General features: G+C 45.9%; 1 protein-coding gene across 1 annotated transcript in view; it reads left to right on the forward strand.

Annotated features, from left to right (window-relative positions):
* The window catches only part of DNAH1 (dynein axonemal heavy chain 1), a 72748-nt gene that overhangs the window by 23463 nt on the left and 23576 nt on the right, over positions 1-25709 (forward strand). Inside the window, exons 20-47 of the mRNA XM_086756027.1 lie at positions 862-1074; positions 2991-3155; positions 3866-3987; positions 4547-4652; positions 5725-5904; positions 6602-6742; positions 7362-7525; positions 8025-8138; positions 8756-8944; positions 9992-10097; positions 11176-11289; positions 11612-11761; positions 12250-12336; positions 12432-12618; positions 12734-12825; positions 13272-13426; positions 15071-15248; positions 15511-15705; positions 16390-16509; positions 18268-18426; positions 18719-18823; positions 19973-20113; positions 20633-20793; positions 21491-21648; positions 21785-21958; positions 22329-22367; positions 23455-23633; positions 24419-24649. Coding sequence (XP_086612153.1) covers positions 862-1074; positions 2991-3155; positions 3866-3987; positions 4547-4652; positions 5725-5904; positions 6602-6742; positions 7362-7525; positions 8025-8138; positions 8756-8944; positions 9992-10097; positions 11176-11289; positions 11612-11761; positions 12250-12336; positions 12432-12618; positions 12734-12825; positions 13272-13426; positions 15071-15248; positions 15511-15705; positions 16390-16509; positions 18268-18426; positions 18719-18823; positions 19973-20113; positions 20633-20793; positions 21491-21648; positions 21785-21958; positions 22329-22367; positions 23455-23633; positions 24419-24649 — 4125 coding nt within the window. The remainder of the gene's footprint in view (positions 1-861; positions 1075-2990; positions 3156-3865; positions 3988-4546; positions 4653-5724; positions 5905-6601; positions 6743-7361; positions 7526-8024; positions 8139-8755; positions 8945-9991; positions 10098-11175; positions 11290-11611; positions 11762-12249; positions 12337-12431; positions 12619-12733; positions 12826-13271; positions 13427-15070; positions 15249-15510; positions 15706-16389; positions 16510-18267; positions 18427-18718; positions 18824-19972; positions 20114-20632; positions 20794-21490; positions 21649-21784; positions 21959-22328; positions 22368-23454; positions 23634-24418; positions 24650-25709) is intronic.

Here is a 25709-nt window from a genome sequence, read left to right on the forward strand (position 1 = left end):
GCCTTGAGTGATGTTCCTGATGTCCCAGAGCATTAGACACATTCTGCAGCACAAGTGAAAAGGCTGCTGCCCTTAGAGAGGGGAGCAATGGCCACGCAACTGAGTTCACACACATGAAGAAGTCATTTTGTCTTGCATAGAATTTCAGTTTTAGCATAACAGTGCTGTCTGATGATTATGCTGACCCACTGGTTGGGTCTCGCACGTCACTGTGGGATTAGTGACTGTTTAAGTTAAAATAAATTGATTGTCTGCATTCTGCCATTCAAATGTTATGTCAGGGAGGTTAGCCGTGACTGGAAACGGAGGTGGCAAATCCTTTAACACAATAAATGTGCGGGAAAGACTTGCTGGCTCTGGAAATTCATAGGTTAGGTAGTCGTTCAGCTTCAGTTCACCAGTTTGGATGTGACCTAAGATGGTCTGGATTGAAAGTCATTACCTTCTGACAGCTTTTGTTCTCTTAAATCTCAGGCGAGTTCCCAATGGATAGCTACCCCTTTCACAAAGCCATCGTTAACGATAATCATTAATAGGCACTTTGCTGGCAGCCTCTGTGCGTCTAGTAGCATAAATGGGCCTGGAGATGAAATTGCCCTTTTTTCTCCCTTTTTCACCCCGCCTTTTTTCAAAGATGTTCCTTTTGGGACAGCTTTGAGGTGTTGAGTCCATGGGCAATGCAGAGGAAATGTGCTGTTGCTGAGTGTGTCATACATAAAATACATAGGTGCAATTTCCAGTGGAATCCAAGAGCAAAAATCTGTTACTTCCTAGAGAGGGGCATTAAGAGAGTCGTGGATGCTGGGATAACCATTGCACAGGTTGTATCTGAAAACTGAATTGCTTGTCCCTCTGTTCCAGGCACTCAACAAGATGGAGAGTGAATGGAACTCTGTTGTATTTACTCTGATGCTTTACAAAGACACAGATACCTTTATTCTGAAAAACACTGATGAAGCTTCTCAGCTCCTAGATGATCACATTGTCATGGTTCAGAGCATGTCCTTCTCACCATTCAAGAAACATTTTGAGGAGAGGATGAACATATGGGAAAATAAGCTGAAGATGACTCAGGTATTGTTTTCTTACCTGTACGCATGGTGAGGGCAGGCAGCTGTGCTGCCATGCTTGAACATGGACGTGTGCAGTTGCTGCTAGGGACCTGCGAGGACAGCTATCAAGAGAATATCAGTCTTTAGGGAAGAAGAGGGTCTGTCAAAGTCCTATGACTCTAATAAAAGAGGGGATAAACTCAGAGCCTTATTCTGCGAACAGCCGTGATGAAATTCCAGCTCTTTTGCTACCCATTGCAACACTTTTTGGTGGGGGCCAGGACTCTCCCATTGCTGTGAATAGTCCTGCTGGCATCTCTAATCATATTGTACTAAGTGGACCTTACAGATTCATACAGGCCCTGTGAAATCCATACTAGTTATTCACATCTCGGTGTAGGAAAGCATGTGGAAAACTGCTGTTTAGATCAGGATCTGGCAGACCTTGCCAGCATTTCTTCATCAGCCCAAAGCCTGAATGCTCAGCACCCAGCAGTACTCAGCCAGCAGAATGGCATTTTCCTGCAGGAGAAAAATGCCAATACAAGTATCTGTCTGGAGAACTCTGTGTAAATGCTGGTATTTGATGCATGGCAGCATTGTTATCTGTTACTCATAACTACCTTATTCTGTTTATTGGTACATACCGTCTGGGTATGCCTGGGCCATGGGCTGTCAGAGTGCTGGCTTTGTCTCATGAGGATATAGAAATGTTACTCTAAGCTCTAAGGCAGTAGGTGATGTGGGGAAATTCAGTTATTCACTGCATGGTTTTGGCTGTGATGTTGTCCATGTTTTCACTCTGCCTTTCGTAGAATCATAGAATAGTTTGGGTTGGAAGGGACCTTCAAAGGTCATCCAGTCCAACACCCCTGCAGTGAGCAGGGACATCTCCAACCAGATCAGGTTGCTCAGAGCCTCATCCAGCCTGGCCTTGAACGTTTCCAGGGATGGGGCATCCACCAACTCTCTGGGCAATCTGTTCCTCCCCCTTCTTTTAATTGCATTCATTCCTGTCACTAAAAGCCCATGAATCCCCTCTAGAAAGTGTCTTATCAGGGTTAGCTGATCGAGTATGGCAAGCACCATTGTCTATTTTACTGGAAAACACCACCTCTTGCTTGCGGACTGTGCTCAGGGAATGATAGATAGCACGATGTGACTAAGGCACTCTAAAGAGGAGTCAAACACTTGAGCTACTTTGCAATGTTGGGCAGGTTCCCCATACCTTCCAGTCTCCCATGACTGAAAATGGAAGAGGAGGATGTTCTTCCAACCTAGTTCTTGCTCCTTTGAATGCCTGACAAGCAGAGTTTCCTGTTTCCATTCTGACTAAAATGTTTTGCTTTTCAGTCGTTCTCTTAATTTTGGTGTTGTTCGAAGATCTTTTAATGGATTATTCTGTAGGCAAGGGTGGGGCTGAGGTATATCAGGCAGGAGACAGGATATGACAGAATTGCAGACGGGCATATTTTATTTGTCATTCTTCTTCCCCAAAAAGCTCTTTTCACAAAATGAAATCCCCATCTTACTGTATGCTCACATAGTACTATCTTCTGTAGAGTACAGAAAGACTAGCCACAGAAATGTGACCTAGCACCACAATGTCCCCTTGAGCTTTAGTATTGGCTCACACATAGATCTAAACTACCCTGGTTAAACCAGTGGGTGTTGATTCTGATGCCTACTGACAACAGTTAGCAAAGGAGATGTTTACATTATTTCACTGTTAATTATTTGGGAAGGAGCTTCCAGCTCCTGATGCTGCAGGTAGATTTTAGAATTGTGGAAGATCTAAGTGCAGCATCATCTCTTCTTTCTTTTTCTTTTTTTCTTTTTTTTTTTTTTTTTGAACCCATTCTAGAGCATAGTTTGAATGGTTTTGTCAAACAGATTCATAGCATGGTGTCTTGATATGCCCTTCTTCCTTCCCACTAGGATGTCCTAGAGGAATGGCTAAACTGCCAGCGTTCTTGGCTCTACCTGGAGCCCATCTTTAGGTCAGAGGACATCAAAAGACAGCTCCCATTGGAAAGCGAGCACTACCAGGCCATGGATAAGGACTGGAGGAACATAATGAAGAATGCTAATGAAAACCCTGAGGTGTGTGGCTTTATAGAAGCAAATCCAAGTATCCCAAATTCCTTGGAGCTGTGCTCACAGAGGGACTGCCTTTGGGTTGTTGCTTTTGTAATGGTGTGGGCATAAGTAGCGCTGTATAAGCCATGTGACCTTGCCCAGAGTGGTGTGCTAGGTTTCTTCTCTTCGAACGTGGGCTTTTGTTCTGGTGCCCAAAGAGTCGTTCCCCATGATGCCTTGCACCAAGCTGTCCACCCCGCTACATACCTTCTCCTCAGCACACAGACTCCATACCTCCTACAGGTCTTGAAACCAGCCCTGCTGTAATCCTAATCCATAAGATAATTCTTTGATTCCTCTTCAAGACTCTCTTTAAAGTTGTTCAGAGCCATTGTTTGGCTCTTCTGCTGCACTTCGCTTGTTTCTGGTAGGAGTGCTGTGCGATCTTCTGTTCTCCAGTTTCCACTTCCCAGGACTCCATCACCACTTGTATTCCATATTACAAATGCTGGTATTTAGGGGAGCCCAGAAATGTGCTTGTCACATCCGTAAGTGCTGTTTCCCCTCCTTGCCCACATAGCTCACACCTCTCCAGATCCCTGTGAAAGTATTCCTGTGAATGAGTCATTTAAATCCCATCAGTAACATTACTGGGCAACCCAATTATCTCCACTGCCTTATCTCCCACATGCTTAGAATACTGATGCTTCCTCTGTTCTCCATTCTGTTTCTAGGTGATTTCTTTGTGCCCTGATCCTATGCTACTAGAGAATCTGCGAAAATGTAACAGACTACTCGAACTTGTGCAGAAAGGGCTGAGTGAATATCTGGAGACCAAGAGAGGCGCTTTTCCCAGGTAACCCCAAATTTCAGTGGGCTAAATCACACTCCCTGGTTCAGAAAATATGAAAGGGGAGGCTCACTCCAGTTCACTCTGCCAAGAAAGAGCAACACAATCTAAGCTTAGGATATTGTCATAAGACTGCAAACATAAGCAAGGCTGCGCCTTTCAGTGCTGCCATCTGATGGGGAGAAAACAGGCAGACACAAATGTTGTGAGTTAAGAGCAGCCTGGTAGCATCATTGCATATCTGTGCCTCGTGATTTGTCTAGAAAGGATGGAGTAAAATGAAAACCTCCATGTAACTCCATCCCTTATTCCTGAAGGAATACTTCTTTGATAGTTATTTAAACCCACTTTGCATGGGAATAACTGACTTCTGCAGACGGAGAAGTCTCTTTGCAGAAAGGTAGATGGCTGGACTGTAGCTGCTACTCTCCTACACAAATACAGAGATCTGTGAGCAATCAGAACCAGTGTCTCTAGCAATAGGCTTGTTCCTGTCTTGTCAGGGCTTAGCCCCTGATGCCACAGTAAAGGGAGCCTCCCCTCATGCCTTGCTCTGTGTTTCTAGGTTCTACTTCCTTTCAGATGATGAGCTGCTGGAAATACTGTCTCAGACAAAAGACCCCACTGCTGTACAACCTCACCTCCGCAAATGCTTTGAGAACATTGCACAGGTAGGCAAAGCAAGACCCATAGTGGCTTGGCCCACTGTTGGGAAGCTGGTGTCCTGGGAACTTGGAGGTGTGCTGAGATCTGGAGGAGTGTTCACATTCTGCTGTGTGGAAATGGGTCTCCTGGGAACCTGTAACTGTGTGTAGGCATTGCAAGGTGCTGCCTGCCCTGGAGTGGGATTCAAGCAACCTCACTTTAGGCATTTCGAAGCCACATGTCTGCCTTGGACTGGGCACCCTCAATTGCTTTTTAGACAATGGGGGGAAAATAGGCATCTACAAAGGGCGACTTAGATACCCATCTTAGGAAGAGAGGACAGTCCCTCTGCAGACGTCTGTCCATCCCACCGTGGAAGCCGGGATAAATAGCTCAGACTTAGCTGTCTACTCGCAGGCACCTGGTTAGGATGGAATCCTTCTCTTGCTAACAGTCTCAGGAGGGACAAGTGAACAAGCCTGAACTGAATTAAGTTTCTGCTTTCATCCCTACTTAGGAGCTGGGATTAACCCAGCTATTTTTCCTCTTTATTATTCCTAATAGACTTCAGACTCCGTGGCTAGTCACAGCTCACACCACCATAATACTCAGAGACTAAAACCAATCTCCTAGTCATTAGCTTGGGAAAATAGAACGGAAATTGAACTGGAAACTTGGTGCAAAGCTATTGGAATAAATAAGGGGACTTTCAGTGATATGCTGGGGCACTGGAGACGCTGTTAAAATTTTGCTTTTAAAACTGGGCACTGTGACCTCATGGGAAATGATTTGAATCTACAGAATTGAACAGGAATCAAGGGGTTGAATCCTAGACAGGCAATGAGAAATGTTCATTCTACCTATAGTTTGATTTCCTCCACTGAAACCAGCGATGTGAATCTCTTGTTTTCATCCAATCATCCTCCATTTTTTGGAGAGGTCATTTTGCACATTTTTCGCACACTACTGACAACCAAGTTTGGTGCCAGATGTATAATGAGCATACACCACTACCGCCTGGCTGTCCCCCAGGGGCAGGAAGGCAAGGATAGAAAGGGAATCCTCCATTCACATCTCCTGTTGCGCTTCTTCCGTTAGCTACTGTTCCAGGAGGACCTACAAATCACACACATGTACTCTGGTGAAGGAGAAGAGGTGAAGCTGTTTATTCCCATCTATCCCACTGACAATGTGGAGGACTGGCTCCTGGAAGTTGAGAAGTCCATGAAGGCCAGTGTACGGGACTACATAGAAAGATCAATTCTTGTTTATCCAGAGGTAAGTGTTTTATCACAGACCGGCAAGTCTCTGATGTCTTGGTTCTAGGCTTGCCATAGAGGTCACCAGTGATGGGGCTGATGAATTTGTGATATTCTCCTAGTTTTAAAATACAGCTTTTAATCCAACTGTGTGTGGATCAAGTGCAGAATGCACAATTGAGCAAGCAGCTAATGATCCAGAAGAGTGCAAACCCTGCACACTCACTTAACAGCCGCAGAACACTTGCCAATATCTTAGAACAACCCTGTATGAATCCATTTCTATTTCTCTCCCCAAGCAGCTTCCTCTTTGTAAGGATCTACCCTCTTTTGTCTTCTTCAGCTCTCATGTCTCACACAAGAGTATGCTAGGGGCTGGTAAAGGCAGTTAAGGCACTGTGAACTATTGATTTCAGTCAATGTGCAGGGGATGCATTTTGGCTCTGGTTTCTTTGTAAAAGCTATGCTGGTAGAAAATCTAAATTTTTATTTGTTTGGGTCTAGGGAGGGAGAAAGGCTGAAAAAAGAAAGGGCCTCAGATATTTCTGTTACTGTTTTCTACTCAGTGTGAAAATTTGAAAATAGGAAAGTTAGAACAGGCCAGAGGAAGGGAAACGTTCTTTTGGGTCTCACAGATTCATGTCAGAGCAGGAACATGTAGAAATACATTTTAAAAAATCATTGTCTTACCACCTTTTTTTTTTTTCTTTTTTAAGACTCCACGTACTACATGGGTCTTGCAATGGCCAGGACAAGTGGTCATTGCTGGCTGCCAGATTTTTTGGACAAAGGAAGTGTCTGAAGCTCTGGAAGCTGGAGATTTGTCCAGCAGGCTTTTCCCACAGCTGAGTACTCAGGTACAAAAACCAGAGTAAGGGTGAGATTTTTGAGACTTTTCAATCATCAGACCTTAGATAACTTATAAATAGAGCCAAGACAATACTCTGGGAGAAACAGAGACACAGTCCTGCATAGCACAGCTCAGAAACAGGTTAACAAACAGGTTCTTGCCATCTTAATCATTAGGATATTTGTCATCATAAACTTCAAATCATGTACAGAACTGATAGTATGACCATTACTTGAAGATAGAAAGAAGGCAGTGTCACCCAAGAAGTCAGAGGTCGGGGAGAACTGAAATGATGGGCAGTAGAAATCAAAGTGAAACTGCATCCTTCATATCTGTTCTGTGCATCTCGTCGCACCTAATACCTGAGAGATATTAGCTCTGGGCCCCATGGTGGCTGTAACTCTTTCTTTTCACCTGAACATGGTAATGGTGTAAGGCAAAAGTCAGCTCTGAGCGAGCCCTAAGCAGTATTTGCTTTCTGAGCAGTCATTTATATCTCTGATAAGAGAAGAGGCAGAAGTTGCCTGGGCACAGCCTGCGATCTGGTCTTAGCATGCCATAAACTTGACTGCGTTGTGGTCTTTGGGATGTGGATTGCTTCAGAGTACTTTCTTTTCCTTACCCAGCTGGACGATTTGGTTGCCCTGGTCCGTGGAAAATTGTCTAAGATGCAACGAGCAGTGTTGTCAGCCCTTATTGTGATAGAGGTCCACGCCAAGGATGTTGCAGCAAAGCTGATTGAGGAGAATGTGACAAGCATGAATGATTTTGAGTGGATCTCCCAGCTCAGGTAGAAATCACAGCTATTGAACTTCACCTGGCCTCCCTGGCCAGTCTTCATTCTCCTTACCCATCAGCCATGTCCATGACAAATGGAAACAAGAGTTTGCATAGTCTGTAAGCAGTGTTCCTGAGTCGCCTCTAACATCCCTGTGAGGAGTGGGATTGAAGTCTGCTAAGGATGCCAGTTCTAAGGCATCTGAGACAGACCTAGTTTTGATGGTGTCCGCTTTGGCAATATAGACGAAGCTAAACTGCGGTGTTTCACAGCCTCACTGTGAAAGAGCATGCTCCTGCCCAAGGAGGAGTGCGATGGTTGATGTAACGCCAAATTTCAGGTCCTGTGAGAACTCCTGTCCACCCTGTTATGTTACATTATCCTTTCTGCTCTCGAGAGGGAAATCCTATTACTTGCAGGTCTCCAAACCTGCAGGCTGCAGCCTTGTGAGCTGCTGTATTGTCTGCCAGCCAGTGTTTATCCTTCTGATGTTGTGTTCACTCATCATTAGATACTACTGGACGAGGGGGGACCTGTATGTCAGAGCTGTCAATGCAGAATTTATCTATGGCTATGAATATCTGGGGAACAGTGGCCGTCTGGTTATCACACCCCTCACTGACAGGTAAGGAGATTGTTTTCTGCATAACAAGTGTTTGGTTGTTTGTTTTTTTTCCCCTGGATGAACAAGCCTAATTGGAGATTAAACCAAGGATCTGACAATGCTGGTATTACTGCTTAATGTAGGTAAATAGAAACCGTTTGTAGAATAAAGGACTACCTGAGGTGAGGGCATAGGGACGCCCTGGTGTTGGTTCTACTGTATTGCTAGTGATCAGCGCTCAGACTGATTGCTTTCACTCTCCTAATTCTTCATGTAGTGTTCTGACTCATATAAAATGCCCACCTGCTAGCTAAGGAGCAATTCTACAAACCAGTAGATAGGGGCATCTAGACTTTAGAATATGCAGCAGCAATAATAGTTTTACCCTTTTGTGACTGTCCTTTTTCTGGAGAGTGAATTTGTAGCCAGTGGCAGAAGGATTTATCCATGCAGGGCCCCGTGAATACTAATCAAGGCCACATAGCTCACTCCTTTGCAGAGTGCTGCATATCTAAGCAGTTCTGCAGAATAATAAAGGATGGATTCCTACCTGTCTCCATCTGAATAGATCATATGTCTCCCTTACTAAAATCAGTAGTAGAAATGCTTTTCATCATCTGGTCTCTTCTTTGTTGTAGGTGTTATCTGACACTTACAGGAGCTCTGCACCTGAAATTTGGAGGAGCTCCTGCAGGACCAGCAGGAACAGGCAAAACAGAAACAACAAAAGACCTGGGTAAAGCGCTAGCGATCCAAACTGTAGTGTTCAACTGCTCCGACCAACTTGACTTTATGGCAATGGGAAAGTTTTTCAAGGGACTAGCCAGGTACGATGAAATATGTGTGTCGTCATTATCAAGGAGTGGGTAGGATACAGGGATACTGGCCACTGGGAATTGGTGGGTGTTTTTCCTAGCAGCCCAGAAGAGCAAGCAAAGCCAGAGTAAGGGGGTTACTTTGTCACAGAATGAGCAAAGTTACAAAATTCCTGACAGACGGAAGAGACAGTTGAGCCAATTAAAAAGAAAGGAAAAAAAAGACAAAAAAAGATCCTGTTCATTTAAGGCAAAATTAAAATGCTTTGCATCAATCCTAATTAGAAACCTGTGCAAATGTTTGGAGCTCTGGCCTTTGTTTTAATATCATACATATTGGACTGAGATTCAGCTCACAAGCTACTTAAGATTAAGAAGGAGAGAATCTGCTGAGTGTATCCAAAATTGGGCAGCCAGGAGAGACTGCTCTAAGCCCTGAGGAATCCTCTCAGAGAAGCTTCTCTCTTCTCTACATTTCAAACAGAGCTGGTCCAATTAGTCTGTTGCACACTGGTGAATCTGAATTAGTCACTCCAACAAAAGCCGATACTCAGATGTTTTCTTTGTAAGTGATTTCACTTCTTTCTTAAACCATGTCTTGTGGGAAGATAACCTTCCTCATATGCATGCTTCCAGCTTTATATATAGTCTTCCAAACTCTGAAAAATGTATTTAAGTGACGTCTAAGTTGTATCTGCTGCACTTATAGCTCAGGTACAAAACAGGAATTCAACATGACACCTCTTTCAAGCCCAAATCTGTAACACACAGAATTTATGCCAGGCATGGTCTTGCAGGGACCGTGCACCTTCTCACTCATCACCTGGCCTGGGATGTATAGTCAAGGTGAGGGGCTACAGCCCCTTCCACTGTTCCAGTACACTGCGGCTGTGCCACTATCTGCTGTGGGATGTTAGGGGCCTTTTAGGTTCACTTCTTGTCTCTGTGCTGCCTCTACAATGTGTGGATTTGTAATTTCTCAATCTAGCTGAACTTTTGACTGCAAGTTTGCTCCTGTGTGATGTTCCTGACTCCTCTCATTTCTCCTTCCTTGCCTAGCTCTGGCGCATGGGCTTGCTTTGACGAATTCAACCGCATTGATATTGAGGTGCTGTCTGTGGTGGCCCAGCAGATCACAACCATTCAGAAAGCACAGCAGCAAAGGGTACGTAATGAACATGTGGATGCAAAGGCAGACAAAAAAAACCTCCGCTTGAGCTAGCCTAGGCAAGTCCTTGTCTTTGCATACGTCTTCATGGAGGACCAGCTTCACCGCTCAGGGGCAACTCACACAGACATACTTGAGCTTGGAGACGCATGAGTAATGCCTTGACTGTGGCACATCATATCAAGCCACTACACAGTCAGCATCCTGGATGGGTTTTGTAACTTCACCCTAGTCTGTGCTGCCACAGTTGCCCACACTCTCACAGGCCAAAGTACATCTCAGCTTGAGCTGGAGTGCCAGCAGACTTTGGTGTGGGAGACTCTCTCCAGTACAGATCCACTAAGCTGATACAAATTGGAGCTGTGATAAAGGCAGCCAGTGTTCTGCCATGAGTTGCTCAGCATCACATTTGTCTAACTCTGTTATCCAAGCTTTAGTGGATTCACAAAACCCAATATGTGCAGAAAAATGCATACTCATGCACGCACAGAGCTGCAACATAAAGTGAATTGTTGGCTTTACATGGAGACTCGGCTGTCAGCCAGTCTAGCAGCCAGCCTCTGCTTTGTTCTCTGGAGACTCAGAGGGGTTAAGACCTGAATCTCCTTGACTTTAGCTTGGAATTAGAAACTTGCTCTCCATGAATTCTTCTGCTTTGCTTTATCCCCCATCTGAAATTACTACCTACACAGCTTTAAAAAGGATTTAGGTTTCTCTTTGCCCTCTCTGCCACGAATTAATTCAGGTCAAACTCTAGTGCAAAATAAATGGAAAGATGTTTGTTTACAGCTGGAGGGATAGAAGTCTGTTCAAGAGCCAAAAAAAAAAAGTTATATCCTATCAGTAAATCTTCCATGAGCTCAGTTTCTTAAACAGGGAAAAATACTGCTGGTAATACTGGATTCCTGAAGTGGGACCAGATTGAATCACTACACTTGTGGGGAGCTGTATGTGTCCATGCTTGATAATTTAACTACTGAAAGCCATTGTTGTCTTCTTGAAAGATTTTGCTACATTATTTAATTTGCAGGTCAGGCTCTGTTCTTTGAGGATTAACAGATTTTTCATTTCCTAGGTGGACCGCTTCATATTTGAAGGCACAGAGATCCCACTGGTCCCATCCTGTGCAGTTTTCATCACAATGAACCCAGGGTATGCTGGGCGTACTGAACTGCCTGATAACCTGAAGGTAAGGAGGGCAGACTGCGTAGACAGAAGGAAAGGCAATACAGGTGCTGGATGCTACCCAGACCACCAGTGTGTCTATGACAAGGATTAGCATGTGGTGCTTTTGGAAAGTCTAGGATCATTTTGAGATCTGAATCACATCTGTAAGCAAATGGCACTCCTCCGATTGCAGTCTGCAGGGATGCTACCCTCACAGGTGCACAGCACACTCATGCTATGTCCTCTGAACAGTCTGTGATAGATACTCAGCCTTTTCAGTTTTCTGGTAAAAGCAAAAAAAAACCAACACTGGTTTGATCTTGTGTTGTAAATGTATGTTTCAGGCTCTCTTTCGTCCTGTGGCTATGATGGTCCCAGATTACTCCATGATTGCCGAGATCTCACTCTACTCCTTTGGGTTTAATGAAGCCAAAGTCCTTGCAAAGAAGATCACCACAACATTCAAACTATTGTCAGAGCAGCTCAGCACCCAGGTAGATGCCTTAATGTCTGTGAATGTTTTTTAAATGTGAGGCTGTCTCAGCCTAGGCACAAAGTACCTGGATGGCTCTCTTGGTGCGTTGTGATAGCACAAAAAGGTTGCAATACCCATTCTTTGTCTACCTCCCTCCTTTCTAATTCTCATTTCTCCTCCTGTGACCGGACTTGCATTCACCTCAGCCCTAGTAAGAGTTACAATGGCACAACAGTTGAGCCAAGCAGCCCTGCCTACTTCTTCCTCCATCTAGGATTTTTCATCATCCAGTTTTTCTCATCTTCCTCATCCTTTGTCTGTACAGCTGAGGACTAGTTAGTTGTTTGAAGGATCCTGAGAGCAGAGGTGGATGAAGGAGCAGTTGTTCTGAAGGCATAACTCTCATTTTTCTTTTCTTACCTGCTAACTGAGTGCATGCATAGACTCACTCTTTTTTAGGTGATGCTCCTGTGTCCGATGATATTGTTTCCTCTGTGCCTTTTCCAGGACCACTATGATTTTGGGATGAGAGCTGTGAAGACTGTCATCTCAACAGCTGGCAACCTCAAAAGAGAGAATCCTACTATGAATGAGGTAAATGTGCTTATACTTGACACTGTCATGGCCTTTTCTGCAACCACAAAAGAGAGGCAGGATCTTTGAAGTTCTGAGTTCTTAAATCTTTGTAGGAGCTGATCTGCCTGCGGGCTATCAGGGATGCCAACGTACCCAAATTCCTGCAGGACGACCTCAAGCTCTTCAGTGGTATTGTCTCAGATTTATTTCCCAGGATCAGAGAAGAGCCTGTTGATTATGGCATCTTGGAAGAAGCCATTCGCAAATCCTGCATCAAAGAGAATCTGAAGGATGTTGATGGTGAGGGGAAAGGCTCTCCACAAGTTCCCTCTGGGCCTGGGCTTTTAGTCCAGTGCTCTGCCCTACGAAAGAGACAGCTCGTCCCAGACCCACTCCTCATCATCTTCCTCTACAGGTTTTGTGACTAAGTGCATCCAGCTTTATGAAACCACTGTGGTTCGTCATGGCCTTATGCTAGTGGGGCCAACAGGCTCTGGCAAGACAAAGGTAAGGTTGAGACATGTGCTGGCCCCAGCAAACCGTTGTGTACCTAGTGATGCAGAGGGTTAAGCTTCACAGAAAACTCGCACGCTGGCATTTTCAGCTTATCTCAGATGGAAATCAGGGGACCAAGATGCTTTTAGTATTGATTTATAGCCATGGGGAAGTATATTAGTAGCTCACGCTTTCAAGTTGGGAGATTAGACTGAAGTTTATTAGGTCTGCTTCAAATTTCTAAGGCTGAGACATACTTTGACATCTCAAGATGCTTCAGGCTGCTTGCATGGGAAATCTTTATTGCTGTAAATGCAGGCAGGCATCTCCTTACTATGGTATTATCCTTCACTGCATTTCCTTTCCCACTGTCTTTAGAATGCAGTTGCTGTGAGAGCAAGTGGCTTTGTTGTTATGAAGCCATGGCAGTTAACTCTCTTGCTCTCCTGCTTTTGCAGTGTTATGAAGTCCTGGCAGCTGCAATGACATCACTGAAAGGTCAGCCTGCAGCCAGTGGTGGGAATTATGAAGCAGTCAGCTACTTTGTACTGAATCCCAAATCCATCACAATGGGCCAGCTTTATGGAGAGTTCAACTTGCTAACGCATGAGTGGTAAAGTACAAAACCTGCTTTCCTTCCTTCCAGATGGGAAACCTTTTCTGGTTTTGAGTGTCTTCTCTTCAAAACTATTTAGAGTAGTGGCATAAAAGCAGAAGTGATCAAGTCCTTATCCTCACCAAGCTACAATAGCCAGTCACAGCGTTTAAGCTGACATTCTTTATTGTGCGCTTGGCCTGACTGCCAGCACATGCCCAGACAGTTACTGCAGCTCAGCTGGCAGCATTAGCTGTGTAACAAGGAATAATTCATTTCCTTTGGAGCACATGCCTCTGCTCTAAGATACAGCAGCTTAAAAATACTTGCTTCTGCTGCGCTCTTGACCTGTTCTGTATAAATATACTGGTGGTCTTGAATGGTGAGGGATGACTTTCAGGCATAAAGGGGCATTTCATTCCTGTTACCAGGGCTCCTGCTTGCTTACGTGGTTAGGAAGCCAGAACCAGTAACCCATTTGCCCCCGTGACAGCAACATCCTACTGCTTATGTTTCCGTATGTGACCTGAGGTTGACTTTGCAGCTCACTTTATCCAGAAGCTAAGGTGTGAGAAGCTGTCTAAATCTCCCTTTGGCCTGTCACCCACCACTTGCTCAGGGGCAAAGCTAAAGACTGTGTTCTGTAAAACCAGGGAAACTAAATAAATATGAAACTGACTGCCTCTAGGAAAAGTGCAAACAAGTAAATGTTACTGATGCTGAGACCCAGAGCTTCCCAGTCTGGGCTCTGGTGCATCTTTACTGAAGGACATTTTATAGGATATTCCAGTTAAGCACAACAGTTTATTTATGATGTGACACTACCCAAGGGCAGCAGGCAGGCACATCAACATGACAGAAAAATACAGCAGCTATGTAACATGTATTTACAGACAAATCCATCTGTTTTAATCAGCTGAGCTTTAGAACAGACTGTTTTCCCCTTGATCTCAGTAACAATACCCTGGAATTCACTAGCACTATAAAAATAGCAAGTAATTATTTAATAATGGGAGTAGCATCCAGGGCCTGAATGGAAATTACATTCCAGGTTTCCATGTACAGATTAAGTTCTTGCTGTCAAGAGCCAGCACTCCTTGTGTGTCTGCTCTCCTGTTCACCTGCTTCTGCACCACCTGGGTTCACAGACAGCTGAGGATGGGCAACTTCAGTTACAAAGAGGGTAGAGTCATGCCCTTTAGCCTGGATTCATCCTCCTAACCTATAGTTACCCAGCTGAAGCATCTGAATTAGCAGAGTAGCTGTCCTGAGTCTCCTGTTACACTTGGTGAAAGAGGCACCTCCAGAGAACAGATAATCTGCATATGACCTGAACTGGATGCTTAGCAAGGCCTCTTTGCTTTTCACTGAGGACAGAGATGTTAAGGGGAAGCTTGGTATTTTATAGTTAGATGACATGAAGTCCGGATCCTAATGCCAAAAGAAATTGTCTCATGGTGCCACTCAGGCTGAGATGTATGTCTCAGTAAAAGAGAAAATGAGATGAGCTTTGTGCAGCTCATCAACAAGTGAGGCACAGGTGTCCTTAGGCACGTGAACCAGGATAAGATCCTGGCTCTGTTGCCTTACATGGTGGAAGCTTTGCCACTGATTTCAACAAAACCAGAATGGGCCAAGCCCTGCCTTCCTCCCACCTTTCAGGACAGATGGGATCCTGTCCTCACTCATCCGACGGGGAGCTGCAGCCACTGACGCCAGCAAGAAGTGGTACGTGTTTGATGGGCCAGTTGATGCTTTGTGGATTGAGAACATGAACACAGTGCTAGATGACAATAAGAAGCTGTGTCTCAGCTCAGGAGAAATCATCAAGCTGACAGAGGTAACTCATCCATCCTGCTTTTGCTGCCTGTTATCTGTTGTCCTTCCTCCCTCGTGGAACAGACTTGCCTTTTAGATTCTACTTGATGCCTGTGATCGACTTGTGTGGAAACTGGTGTCTCAGTAGCAGCCCTGTGCTGGCCAGACCTCTGCTGTGCTGCACAAATGTAACAAAAAGAGGGCTCACGCAACAAAGGGAAAGATTTCAGTTTCACCAAAATATGCTAAAAGATCCTTACTTTCTCTCATTTTGCAATTTCCAGAGCATGACCATGATGTTTGAAGTCCAAGATCTGGCTGTTGCTTCCCCTGCCACAGTCTCCCGCTGCGGCATGGTTTACCTGGAACCCAGCATCTTGGGGTTGGAGCCCTTTGTTGAATGCTGGCTGAAAAAAATCCCAGGCGTCATACAGCCCTTCTCACAGCAACTAGCATCTCTCTTCAGGAAATTCCTCAAGGTGAGCTACCGTGCTGTTCCAGCCCTTCCATGGCTTGGAGCTTGTCTGCTCAGATACCAACTAGTCCAGACTTGCCAAGGCCTGGATTTAAATGCTTTAGTGGGAACACTTCAGACTACCAGTACGCAAACTACTCTGTGAATGTCCTGGCTTTAATAGAGGTTAATCACTGATCCCCACAGATGTGACTTAGTCTTACTGGTCATTAGAGTTTGTTTAATTTCATTTTAAAATAATCTTCTGGACAAAATAATCCCTGGTGCAGCTCCATTGCTTATAGTGGAGCTACTCCAGGGAGAAAGTTGTAAGAACAAGTCTTGTTATTTCTGCTCTACTGCTAAGCCACTATTTTACTGAATAACCCAGGGATGCAAAGGAAAGCTCTGAAGGGAGCAAACCATTTAACAGCAGTGATGATACAAGATGTGTGTCACTGTTGCACAAAACCTAAAGGCAGGTGCAGAGGTTCTTGTGGTTAAGACTAAAGCAAGGGGTTTGACATGCTTCTCCTCAGTCGAAACAGTGGTACTCAGGATGCAGTGGGAAATGGCAGCGTTCTCAGTCATACCCTCCCTGCTAAATGTAGCCTGCAGCGAGGTGTGGAGAAACCAGAACCCTAGAAGGTAAAAGCGAAGTCAAATGTGTTGGATGGTGACACTGACCTGTTCCTACCTCTCCTTATAGGAGGCCATCAGCTTTGTCCGGACGTCTGTGAAGGAGATAATTGCCTCAACAGACAGTAACCTCACAAGGAGCCTCCTCATGCTCTTGGAATGTTTGTTTCAGCCTTTCATTCCCATTGAGGTAGGATTTTGCAACCTCTATCACTATCACTTGTGTGTGCCTCTAACTCTTAAGGGCACTAAGTCATGCAGAGGGTTAGTCACTAGAGAACAAGGTGCTGATGCAGAAAGGTCATGCTGTAGCTCATCTATGTGGCAGAAAATACAGCATCCTGCAAAGCACAGGTAAACCTGTGTCGTAGTTCAGCCCCGATCGGGACCAGACTACGCAGTCTCTCTCTCACTCCCCCCACCCTCCGAGAGAACAGGGGGAGATGATATAAGGAAAACGGCTCGAGGTTTGAGATAAGGACAGGGAGAAATCCTTAAAGTTACCGTCACGGGCAAAACAGACTCGACTTGGGGAAAACCATTCATTTATTTCTAAAATTAGCAGGAGAATGAGACAGGGAACAAGATAACCTCTCCCCACGCCTCCCTCTTCCCGGGCTTAACATTATCTCTACCACCTTCCCCTCCCGAGCGGCACGGTGGGGGGAAAGGAATGGGGGTCGCGGTCAGTTCATCACGCGTTGTTTTACGCCACTGTATCATCGTTGGGGGAAGAACTCCTCACATTCCTCCTCTGCTCCAGCGTGGGGTCCCTCCCACGGGCCACAGTCCTTCGTGGAACTGCTCCGGCGTGGGTCATCTCTTCCACGGGGTGCAGTCCCTCTAGAACAGCTGTCCCAGCGGGCCCTCCACGGGCCACAGCCTCCTTCAGGCCTCCACCTGCTCCGGTGTGGGGTCCTCCACGGGCTGCAGGTGGATCTCTGCCCCTCTGTGGACCTCCATGGGCTGCAGGGGGACAACCCGCTCCACCATGGTCTTCACCACGAGTTGCAGAGGAATCTTGGCCAGGAGCCGCGTTACTCCTCCCCCTCCTTCTTCACTGACCTTGGCGTCTGCAGCCGTTCCTCACAACAGGCTGGCAGACGCCTCTCAGGATCCTTTTTACATCTTATTCACTTCTCATCTCCTCTCCACTTCTTGCAGCTGGGCTGGGCCCAGTTGGGCCCAGTCAGCCGCCTGATGGGAGGCCAGAGGGTGAGGCCTGCAAGGCCCATGAGGCTCGCGCCTCCCCCTCTCTGCCCCCTGCTCAGCTGCTTCACATCTTCTCCTTTTTTTTTCCTGTTTTCCCCTACTTAAATACATTATCGCAGAGGCGTTATCACGGGACATTCTGCTACCAATCGGCTCAGCCTTGGCCAGCAGTGGGTCCGCCCTAGGCCCAGCCGAGTTCACTAAACAAAGGGGAACAACTTCTAGCAGTTTCCTACAGAAGCTACCACCTTAGGCCCCCCCTCACTAACAAAACCAGAACAACCTGGAAGGATTATGTTTTGCCCACTGAAAGAGCAAAAGATAAGCTCCATGCCTACCAGGCTGGAGGGAAGAGGCTCGCTTTTATTTATAGCAGAGGGAATTGGAGAATGAGTGGAAAGCAGAGATCAGAGCTAAGCAGCAATACACTTCGGATTGCAGGTCCTTTAAGAATTAGTATTGAGAAGGCTGGACAACTTTCAAATTAAAAACCAGACACTAAATTCTTCTCCAAGCTCCTGTTGAGTGATATTAGTTCAGCGAGACGAGTCTCTCAAGTACACCAATGAAACAACAAGTTTTAATCCACAGAATACATTAACAAGGCATGTGAAAAACTGGCTAGAAAAAGATACATAGAAGCTGAATAGAATTAAAAGCACATTAAGAAGAGTCTGGTTTTTGTGTACCTTAACCGTGCCTGAGAATTTTACTTCTGCTCTTCTCTGTTTCCCAGGGAATTAGGATGATTCCCCAGGAAAAGTCAGCTCGTATCAAAGAGCTGATTGAACCCTGGTTTATATTTGCCTTGGTCTGGAGTGTGGGTGCTACTGGAGATTCCCAAGGCCGCGTGGCCTTCAGCTTGTGGCTGAGGAAGAAGATGGCAAAGGAAAAGGTGAGTAGAGGCAAAGCAGATCCTCTCTCATTATAGAGGAATTGGTAGTGAGGAATGGAAGTCAGAGCTTCTTGAATGCCTGGAGGCTTTGGATGCGCTGCTTCTTGGGATCCAATGTACCAGCTCTGCTTCAAACTTCAAGGGACCCCTGGAGCTGGAAGATCTGGGACAGAGACCTAACCTCTCTGGTCTGGGCAGCATCCCATTACTAAAGTCTTCTTTGCCGTAGTGCAGATCCTCATGTGAATTTAGCTGAGTGGCAGCCAGGCTTACCACAGCTTTATTCCCACAGATCCAGTTACTTTTCCCAGAAGAAGGACTGGTTTATGACTATAAACTGTACGATGCTGGGCTTAGCAGTGCTGAAAATGATCTGGATGAAGAAGTCATTAGGGAGGTAAAACACTTCCAACTTCAAGCTCAGAAATCTGGGGGGAGGGACCAGGAAGCAACACAGTACTGCAAGATTTGGTAGGATCTTCTCATCAAGGAAAAATAAGAAAGTCCTGTAGGAACCAAGTGAGGATGCTTAAAGTGAAATCAAGCTTTTCATTAAAGGAAGAAGGCAATTTCTTGCCCTCAGGGCTGTGAAGCGGATCCTTCAAATCTGAGCCAAGGGCTGGTCAATTCAGACCTGAGTGCCTCTGCCAGTGCTCAGGAGAGGGATCTACAAGTGTGGCTGCTGCAGGAGGACAGGGAGAAGCTCAGATGGAAAGGTCTGTCTGTGTTAGAAGGCAGTGCACAATAGAGGAAGAGCTGTGTACAGTAGAGTGTGGCAGAGGAAAAAGACAGACAAATATGCCATCTTTTTTACAGGAGACAGCAGATCATTAGGGCATGCAGGGCCCATCTGACTGACAGTCACAAGCCCGTGGGCTGAAAGAATTAAAAAAAAAAGAAAAAATTAAAAAAGGAAAAATGGTTCCCCTTCTTTTGGAGCAAAGAACCCCACGTGAGCATCAGATGCCTAACAAAAATTGCCAGCATGATCTCTGTGGGAAGGCCACACGGGGTAGTCAGGAATGCACATTTTCTTGCACTTGTATAGTGGCTTCTGGGAGGTTAGTCTGTGACTTGATTCTAGCACAAGTCATCCTTGTCTTGTACAAGTACAAAACCTCTGTGTGCCTGAGTGCAAACATGAAGATGGGATCCCAGCTAAGCCCTCTTTCACCCTCTGCCATGGGGCCACTTACAGGGTAGGTCAGCTTAGGACACAATTCCCATTCTTGCAGATACTGCAAGTGCTCCATCCCCCTTTGATCCCAGTTTTCAGAATAGAGGGCAGGAACGTTGCTGCTGAGGCAATGGTCTCTAACTCTTGGGCTACCTCCCTCCCAAAGGAAATGAGGCAGACATTCACAAGTGTTGCCATACAGAAAGGTACAGGTGGCAAGACTAGACAGAGGGGCTGGAAACCTGAATTCCTCATCAGAATTTCAGCTACTACACAAAGAGCTGTGATGGGGAAAACACAGGAGAAATACTGTTTTCCTATTCCTATGGGGATGCAACCACCCCGTCTAAAAACACCCGTACTTTTCAGGTGTGCTGGGAGAAGTGGCTGGACTCTACAGCAAAGTTCACCATGGTTCCCGATACCAACTTCTGTGACATTATTGTGCCCACGGTGAACACAGTCCGAATGGCCCATCTGCTGGAACTGTTGCTCACCAACCGTAAGCCAGTATGTGCCCAGCCTTGTCTCTGATTTTTTGATTCAACCTTGTTCTCTTCAACAGGGACACCTTTTCCTCTCCCAGGGCAATCAGAACCTAATAGCTACCTGCTACCTTTAGATTATTTCCCACTGTCATGGGTTTGTATTTCTCTGCTCAAAAGCTATGCTTAAGCACATTCAGTCCTCAAGCACCATGCCAGTGCCAGAAAGGAATATCAACTCTCAGTTGTTCTATCAAAATGGAGTGATTGGTAGATCCCCTCCCCACCACAATAATAGCCCGTCACCACCTCTCTTTACCTGTTTCCTGTGGTTCCATTTCATACTTTGATTAGATTCCTTCCACGCAAAGAGACCCATTCCCTTGAACAGCTGTCCTTACTGCAGAAGCAAGCCTTCTGTCCTCTCCCAGCCTTCGAATGCCTGAGTGAGCAGTAACCTGCATCTCCTCCAGCAAATGTCTAAGAGCTGGGAAACACAGACGGACTGCCTGCGGTTGTGCTGCATTGCTAATTGTACTTCTAGGTGCTCTGCATCGGTCCCACTGGCACGGGGAAGACCCTCACAATTACAGACAAGCTTTTGAAGAACTTGCCTCTCAGATATGTCACCCACTTCCTGATGTTTTCAGCACGCAGCTCTGCCAACCAAACCCAGGATCTCATTGACAGCAAACTGGATAAGAGGCAAGTTTCGTTTCTGCGTTTGCAAAGGCAGTATTGCTGAGGTCAGTGTTTCTGTCAGCTTGGCCATTTAGTTTCATCTCAAGACCTGAAGAGGCCTTGAGCACCTACAGCTGTGGATAAAAAATAGGACACAGCAAATCTGAGGAGGGATGGTGAGAGCCAGTAATAACTTGGTACAAAGGCGAGAAAGTGAGAAGGATTAGTAAGGGTCTGTAAAAGTTGCTCCAATTATAGTTATTCCCAAAATATTAAATTTCACAGCACAGGTGTTTACAAACTCTGGTGTGGGATCTTTATAGAAACTAATAAGGGGAGAAAATGTGGCTGCTAACCCCCAGTCCCACTCCCCATAGTTAGCAGCTTCCCTTTTTCTTCCCTGAGCAGCCATTGGTTTGACGTTTCCAACAGATTCATGGGCTCAAGCTTTGCTTTTGTTTGCACCCGTTTCTTCGTTGACATTTGTGCATAAGTAGACAAAATTTCACTTGTGTTTGGAAAGAAGCCAGTGTGTCAATCGTTGCTCCGGATCTTTTCCATGCAAAGGTCTGTATAAAGGGATGTATGGAGTGTAAGTGTAAGGACAGCGGAAACTGCTGACCCAGGAAGCCTCTGGAGAAAAAACTGCTTTTGGATCAAGTTAGGAGGACCTTTGCAATAGGAGTTGTTCTGTGTCCTTACACTGCTTTTCTCCTTACAGGCGGAAGGGTGTATTCGGGCCTCCGGTTGGGCATTACTTCATATTTTTTATTGATGACTTGAACATGCCTATGCTGGAGAAATACGGTGCTCAGCCACCCATTGAGCTGCTGCGGCAGTGGATGGACCAGGGGGGCTGGTACGACAGGAAACAGATCGGTATGAGCCAGGTCCTTTGCCCAGCACTCTTGCCAAAAGTTGGCATGCTGATAGATATGCACACCTGCTGTGAAGAGTTGTGGCAAGGGTTTTTAGCTGCAACTTAACATTTGTTCCTGATTTTTCACTCTTCAAGGTACTTTTAGGAAGCTGGTAGATATTAATTTTGTCTGTGCCATGGGACCTCCGGGAGGGGGAAGGAATCCTGTCACTCCACGCCTCACCCGCCATTTCAACTGCCTTTCCTTCACGGAGATGGAGGACAGCAGCAAGAAGACTATCTTCTCCACCATCCTTGGCAGCTGGATGGGTAAGTTCTGCAGATGACTGCCACCTGCTCCTCATGTTGCTGGTCAGCTCAGTGGTAATGGAGGCAGAAAGCTGGGGAATTAACATTTATGATCTGATCAAAGTGTTGAAAGCTGGAACTTCCATTAGTTGCTTGAAGATGCTTTTGGGAAAGTGTTGTTTGAATCTTAGCAGACAGAGAGCTCGTACACTGTTTAGTCTTAGAGCCAAACTCTGCTGGTGCAAATAACAAACTTCAACTTTAGCTCTCAGTTTCTTAAGGTATGCCATAGCCTAAGCCTTTCAAAGAGGATTTTGTTTGTGATAGATGATGCAGATAACCTTCACCTCGGCAAGTAAAGCAGTAACTCGGGTTTTCTGTCTTTTTCTAGCTGGACTCCTAGGAGAAAGAAGTTACAGAGATCCAGTGCGTAAGTAAGGGCAGAAAGATATGAGAGAGAGAGACTGTGAACAGAACAAGCTGGTGGGCACAGCATGGCATAGCTTACCTGTGCTTTCAGCAGACAGACACACTTGCCCAGACAACAGCCTTCTGTGGAAGTAGAGCCTTCTGTTACTCTCCATCTGCTGCAGCCTGTGGACAGCTGAGCAAGGAGGATCTACACATGGTGCTACAGCCACCCAGAAAAAAAGGGTTCATTTGGAGTTAAATGAGTCCGCTCTTATATTTGACAGGGTGGGAATTTAGGATCATCTTTGCAAATGTGCCCTCATCTGTAAATCTGCTAGTAGGAAGGAGTGAGAATAGTGGGCTATAAGAGAAGCAAAGCAGAGCTTTCTGAGTGCTTGCAATATTCACAAGCGTCAGTACCTGACTGTGAGCTCAGGGGCACACTGAAGCATCTAGCTGTGATTTAAAAATAAATTAAAGAATTTTGGAAATAAGGCAAAAAAAAAAAAAGTGCAGAATGCTAGGGTGTCACAGAGCTCTACTTCCTCAGGAGTGTTTGTAATGAACTTGATTGGGAGGGGAAAAAAAAAAGTATTTTCTGCTCTAAAACTGGCAGCTGTGTTTAAATCTTGGCAGACTATTGCATAAGAAATTATTTCTCAGTGGTTTTGCATTTGCTGAGCTCAATGAATTGCAAGGCAGTTTAGCTAAGAGGGCACTGAAACCTTCTAGCTTAAAAGTAGCTGAGACACCACTGAGTACAAGGAGGGAGAAGGAAAACCTATCTGGAGTATTTCAGGTAGGCAGCAGTTACCTACCTGGAAGTGTCTCCTCTCTCCCAGGGCTCATGGAGTCTTAACAGTGTAGAATTGTTGTGATGCATTCTTCCTTCCCCAGATCTGGTTCCTTTTGGGTGGGAAACTCATTGGCAAGCTGTCCACTGCAGTGAGCAGGTGCTTGGTTGGGTCCCCACACAGTCTCTGATAAGAAAGCAGAAAAAAAAGGGTGTTACTGGCCAAGTCAGTGCCATCTGTCTGCACTGCTAGGACTTTCTCATCCCAGAGTCACCACCTTGGCATCCTCTCCATCTTCCTCTGTCTCTGCAGCAGGAGCACTTGCAGTCAAAGACTTGAACGAGCCCTTGGTTGATGCCACTATCCGTATGTATTTGACCATCACATCCCAGCTGCTGCCCACACCAACAAAGTCTCATTACACTTTCAACCTGAGAGACCTCTCCAAGGTGTTCCAGGGCATGCTCATGGTTGAGCCCAGCAAGATCAAGGTGAGTCCTCCCATCAGCACAGCCATGCCACCCAGGGGAAGACCAGAAATATTCCCATTCAGGCCTCATTGACAGGCCTGCAAACAGGCCTCAATGTCATGTTGAAGCTGCGTTTTGGTACTGTTCCCTTTGTCTAAATTGCTTCATACCAGGAATAAACAGACCCCAGCCCTTCCCTAGCATGGAAACAGGTGAGTGGCCGTAGGGAGTCAGTACAACACAGCCCCGCCACTCAGGGCTGGATGGAGCAATAGGGGACCAGACAGAGGACCATGCAGGGGCAGAGGTGGTGTTCTGTTAGCAGCTTGGAGCCATGGAGGCTTCTGTCCCTTCGGCTCTCCTGCGGATTTGCTCTGGCTGCAGCCTAGGCAGTGGGATTGACTTAGCACAGGAATTACTTGGGACTGTGGTTCTGTGTTACACCTGAATAAAAGGACATTTTCAAAAACCAAAAGAACTTCTGAAAATGGTAAAACTGGGGGAAAGATAAGGACAAATAGCATGAAATTTAAATCTCTCAAAGAAAGCCTGACATATGGACAAATAAAAGGAGGATTAGCTGGAGCTGTAATGAGCTCTCTGCAAAGCAGCTGTTTTGACAAGGGTTGTTTCTGAGATGAGAAGGGAATGCAGCTTCCTCCACCCAGTTCTTTCTCCACTCCAGCTGCCTTCTAGCAGGAGTGAGGCTGGCCACATGCAGGGCAGGAACCAGCTTTCCTGCCAGCAAGGCTCTTAATACTTCTCTGCTTCTCTCACGGGGCTGTTTTGCTGGGATTTCCTACCAGGACAAACTACACCTGCTGAGACTGTGGTACCACGAGAGTTGCCGGGTCTTCTGTGATCGCCTGGTCAGCAAGGAGGACCGGACCTGGTTTGACAGCCTGATGAAGAGTATGATGGAGGAGTTAGGCACCACTTTTGAGGAGGTCGTCCCCTCCCAGCCTGTTCTGTTTGGGGACTTCATGGAGCCAGGTGCCAATATCAAACTGTACGAAGCAATCAACAGCCAGGAAAAGGTAAGGACCCTGGGAATCATGATGATGTGATCATAGTTCTCCCACGTCTTCTGCAAACAAAGTAAAACAGTTAATAGTAACCATGAGGCTGCTTGAATTGAAGGTATCTGGAATCACAAACCCTTCCAGAGCTCTCCTGTGAAATCCTACCCCAGATATGGATGGCAGCTGCGTTTGGTGCAATGGGAAGTTGAGGTGGAACAAGCTGTCTCTGCATTGCCATCCTGGGGGCAGCCTGCTATACCAAATCTCCCAAATGAGCTGCACTTGGGACTGAAAACTGGAATTTGCTGGAAATAAATGGCACATTACCCCCAAACAATACTACTTTTGCCATTAAAGACTTCACAATTGACCTTTACAAGTAATTAACATTACTGCCAGATTCTCTGTTGGAGAAGATACTGCGAATACTTTGGTAGTGATAATTAAGCAGAGGCAATGAGCAGTGCATTTTGCACTCATTATCAGAAACAGATGATTATTCTGTCGTTGCTTCGCTTATAGCTCTGTGGCAAGGACTGGTAATTAACTGAGCTTTCCAGTCTCTTTTGCAAAATAGGTAGGCCTGTTCCCCACTGAGGTGAGCACAACTGAGACAGCCAGACTTAACAAGCTGCTGCACAGTCCACTGATGCGTGCAAGACTTGGCATCTAGGCAGGGATCTCAGCACTGTACGAATTCCAGCTGATGTTGCTTGCCCAGGTTCAAAGTGAGATTGGTGAGGGGGTAGGACCAAATCCCAGATGTCTTCATACTTCATCTCCTGCCCTGGTCTGAGGATGCTGTTGGAGAGTGCCCTGGAAAGGACAGGAGAGACTGCTCCTGCAGCTATTCTGTGCTTTGGCTGGGCCAGGAGAGGAGTGTGTTTCTGTACTCATCTACAGCCAGCAGGGTTTTCTTCCAGCACCTGCCCTTTCCAGCCAGGATCCTAACCACAGGATGCAGCAGGCAGTGGTCAGATATAGAGCAAGGAAACTCTCCCAGAGGGAGGCCCTAGAACAGCATCGATCAGGCAGCCATAAGTTATTTTATTTTGAACACTGCCTTGCTGTTTCT

Source organism: Chlamydotis macqueenii, chromosome 10 (genome assembly GCF_036417535.1).
Source record: "Chlamydotis macqueenii isolate bChlMac1 chromosome 10, bChlMac1.mat, whole genome shotgun sequence".
Lineage (NCBI taxonomy): Eukaryota > Metazoa > Chordata > Aves > Otidiformes > Otididae > Chlamydotis > Chlamydotis macqueenii.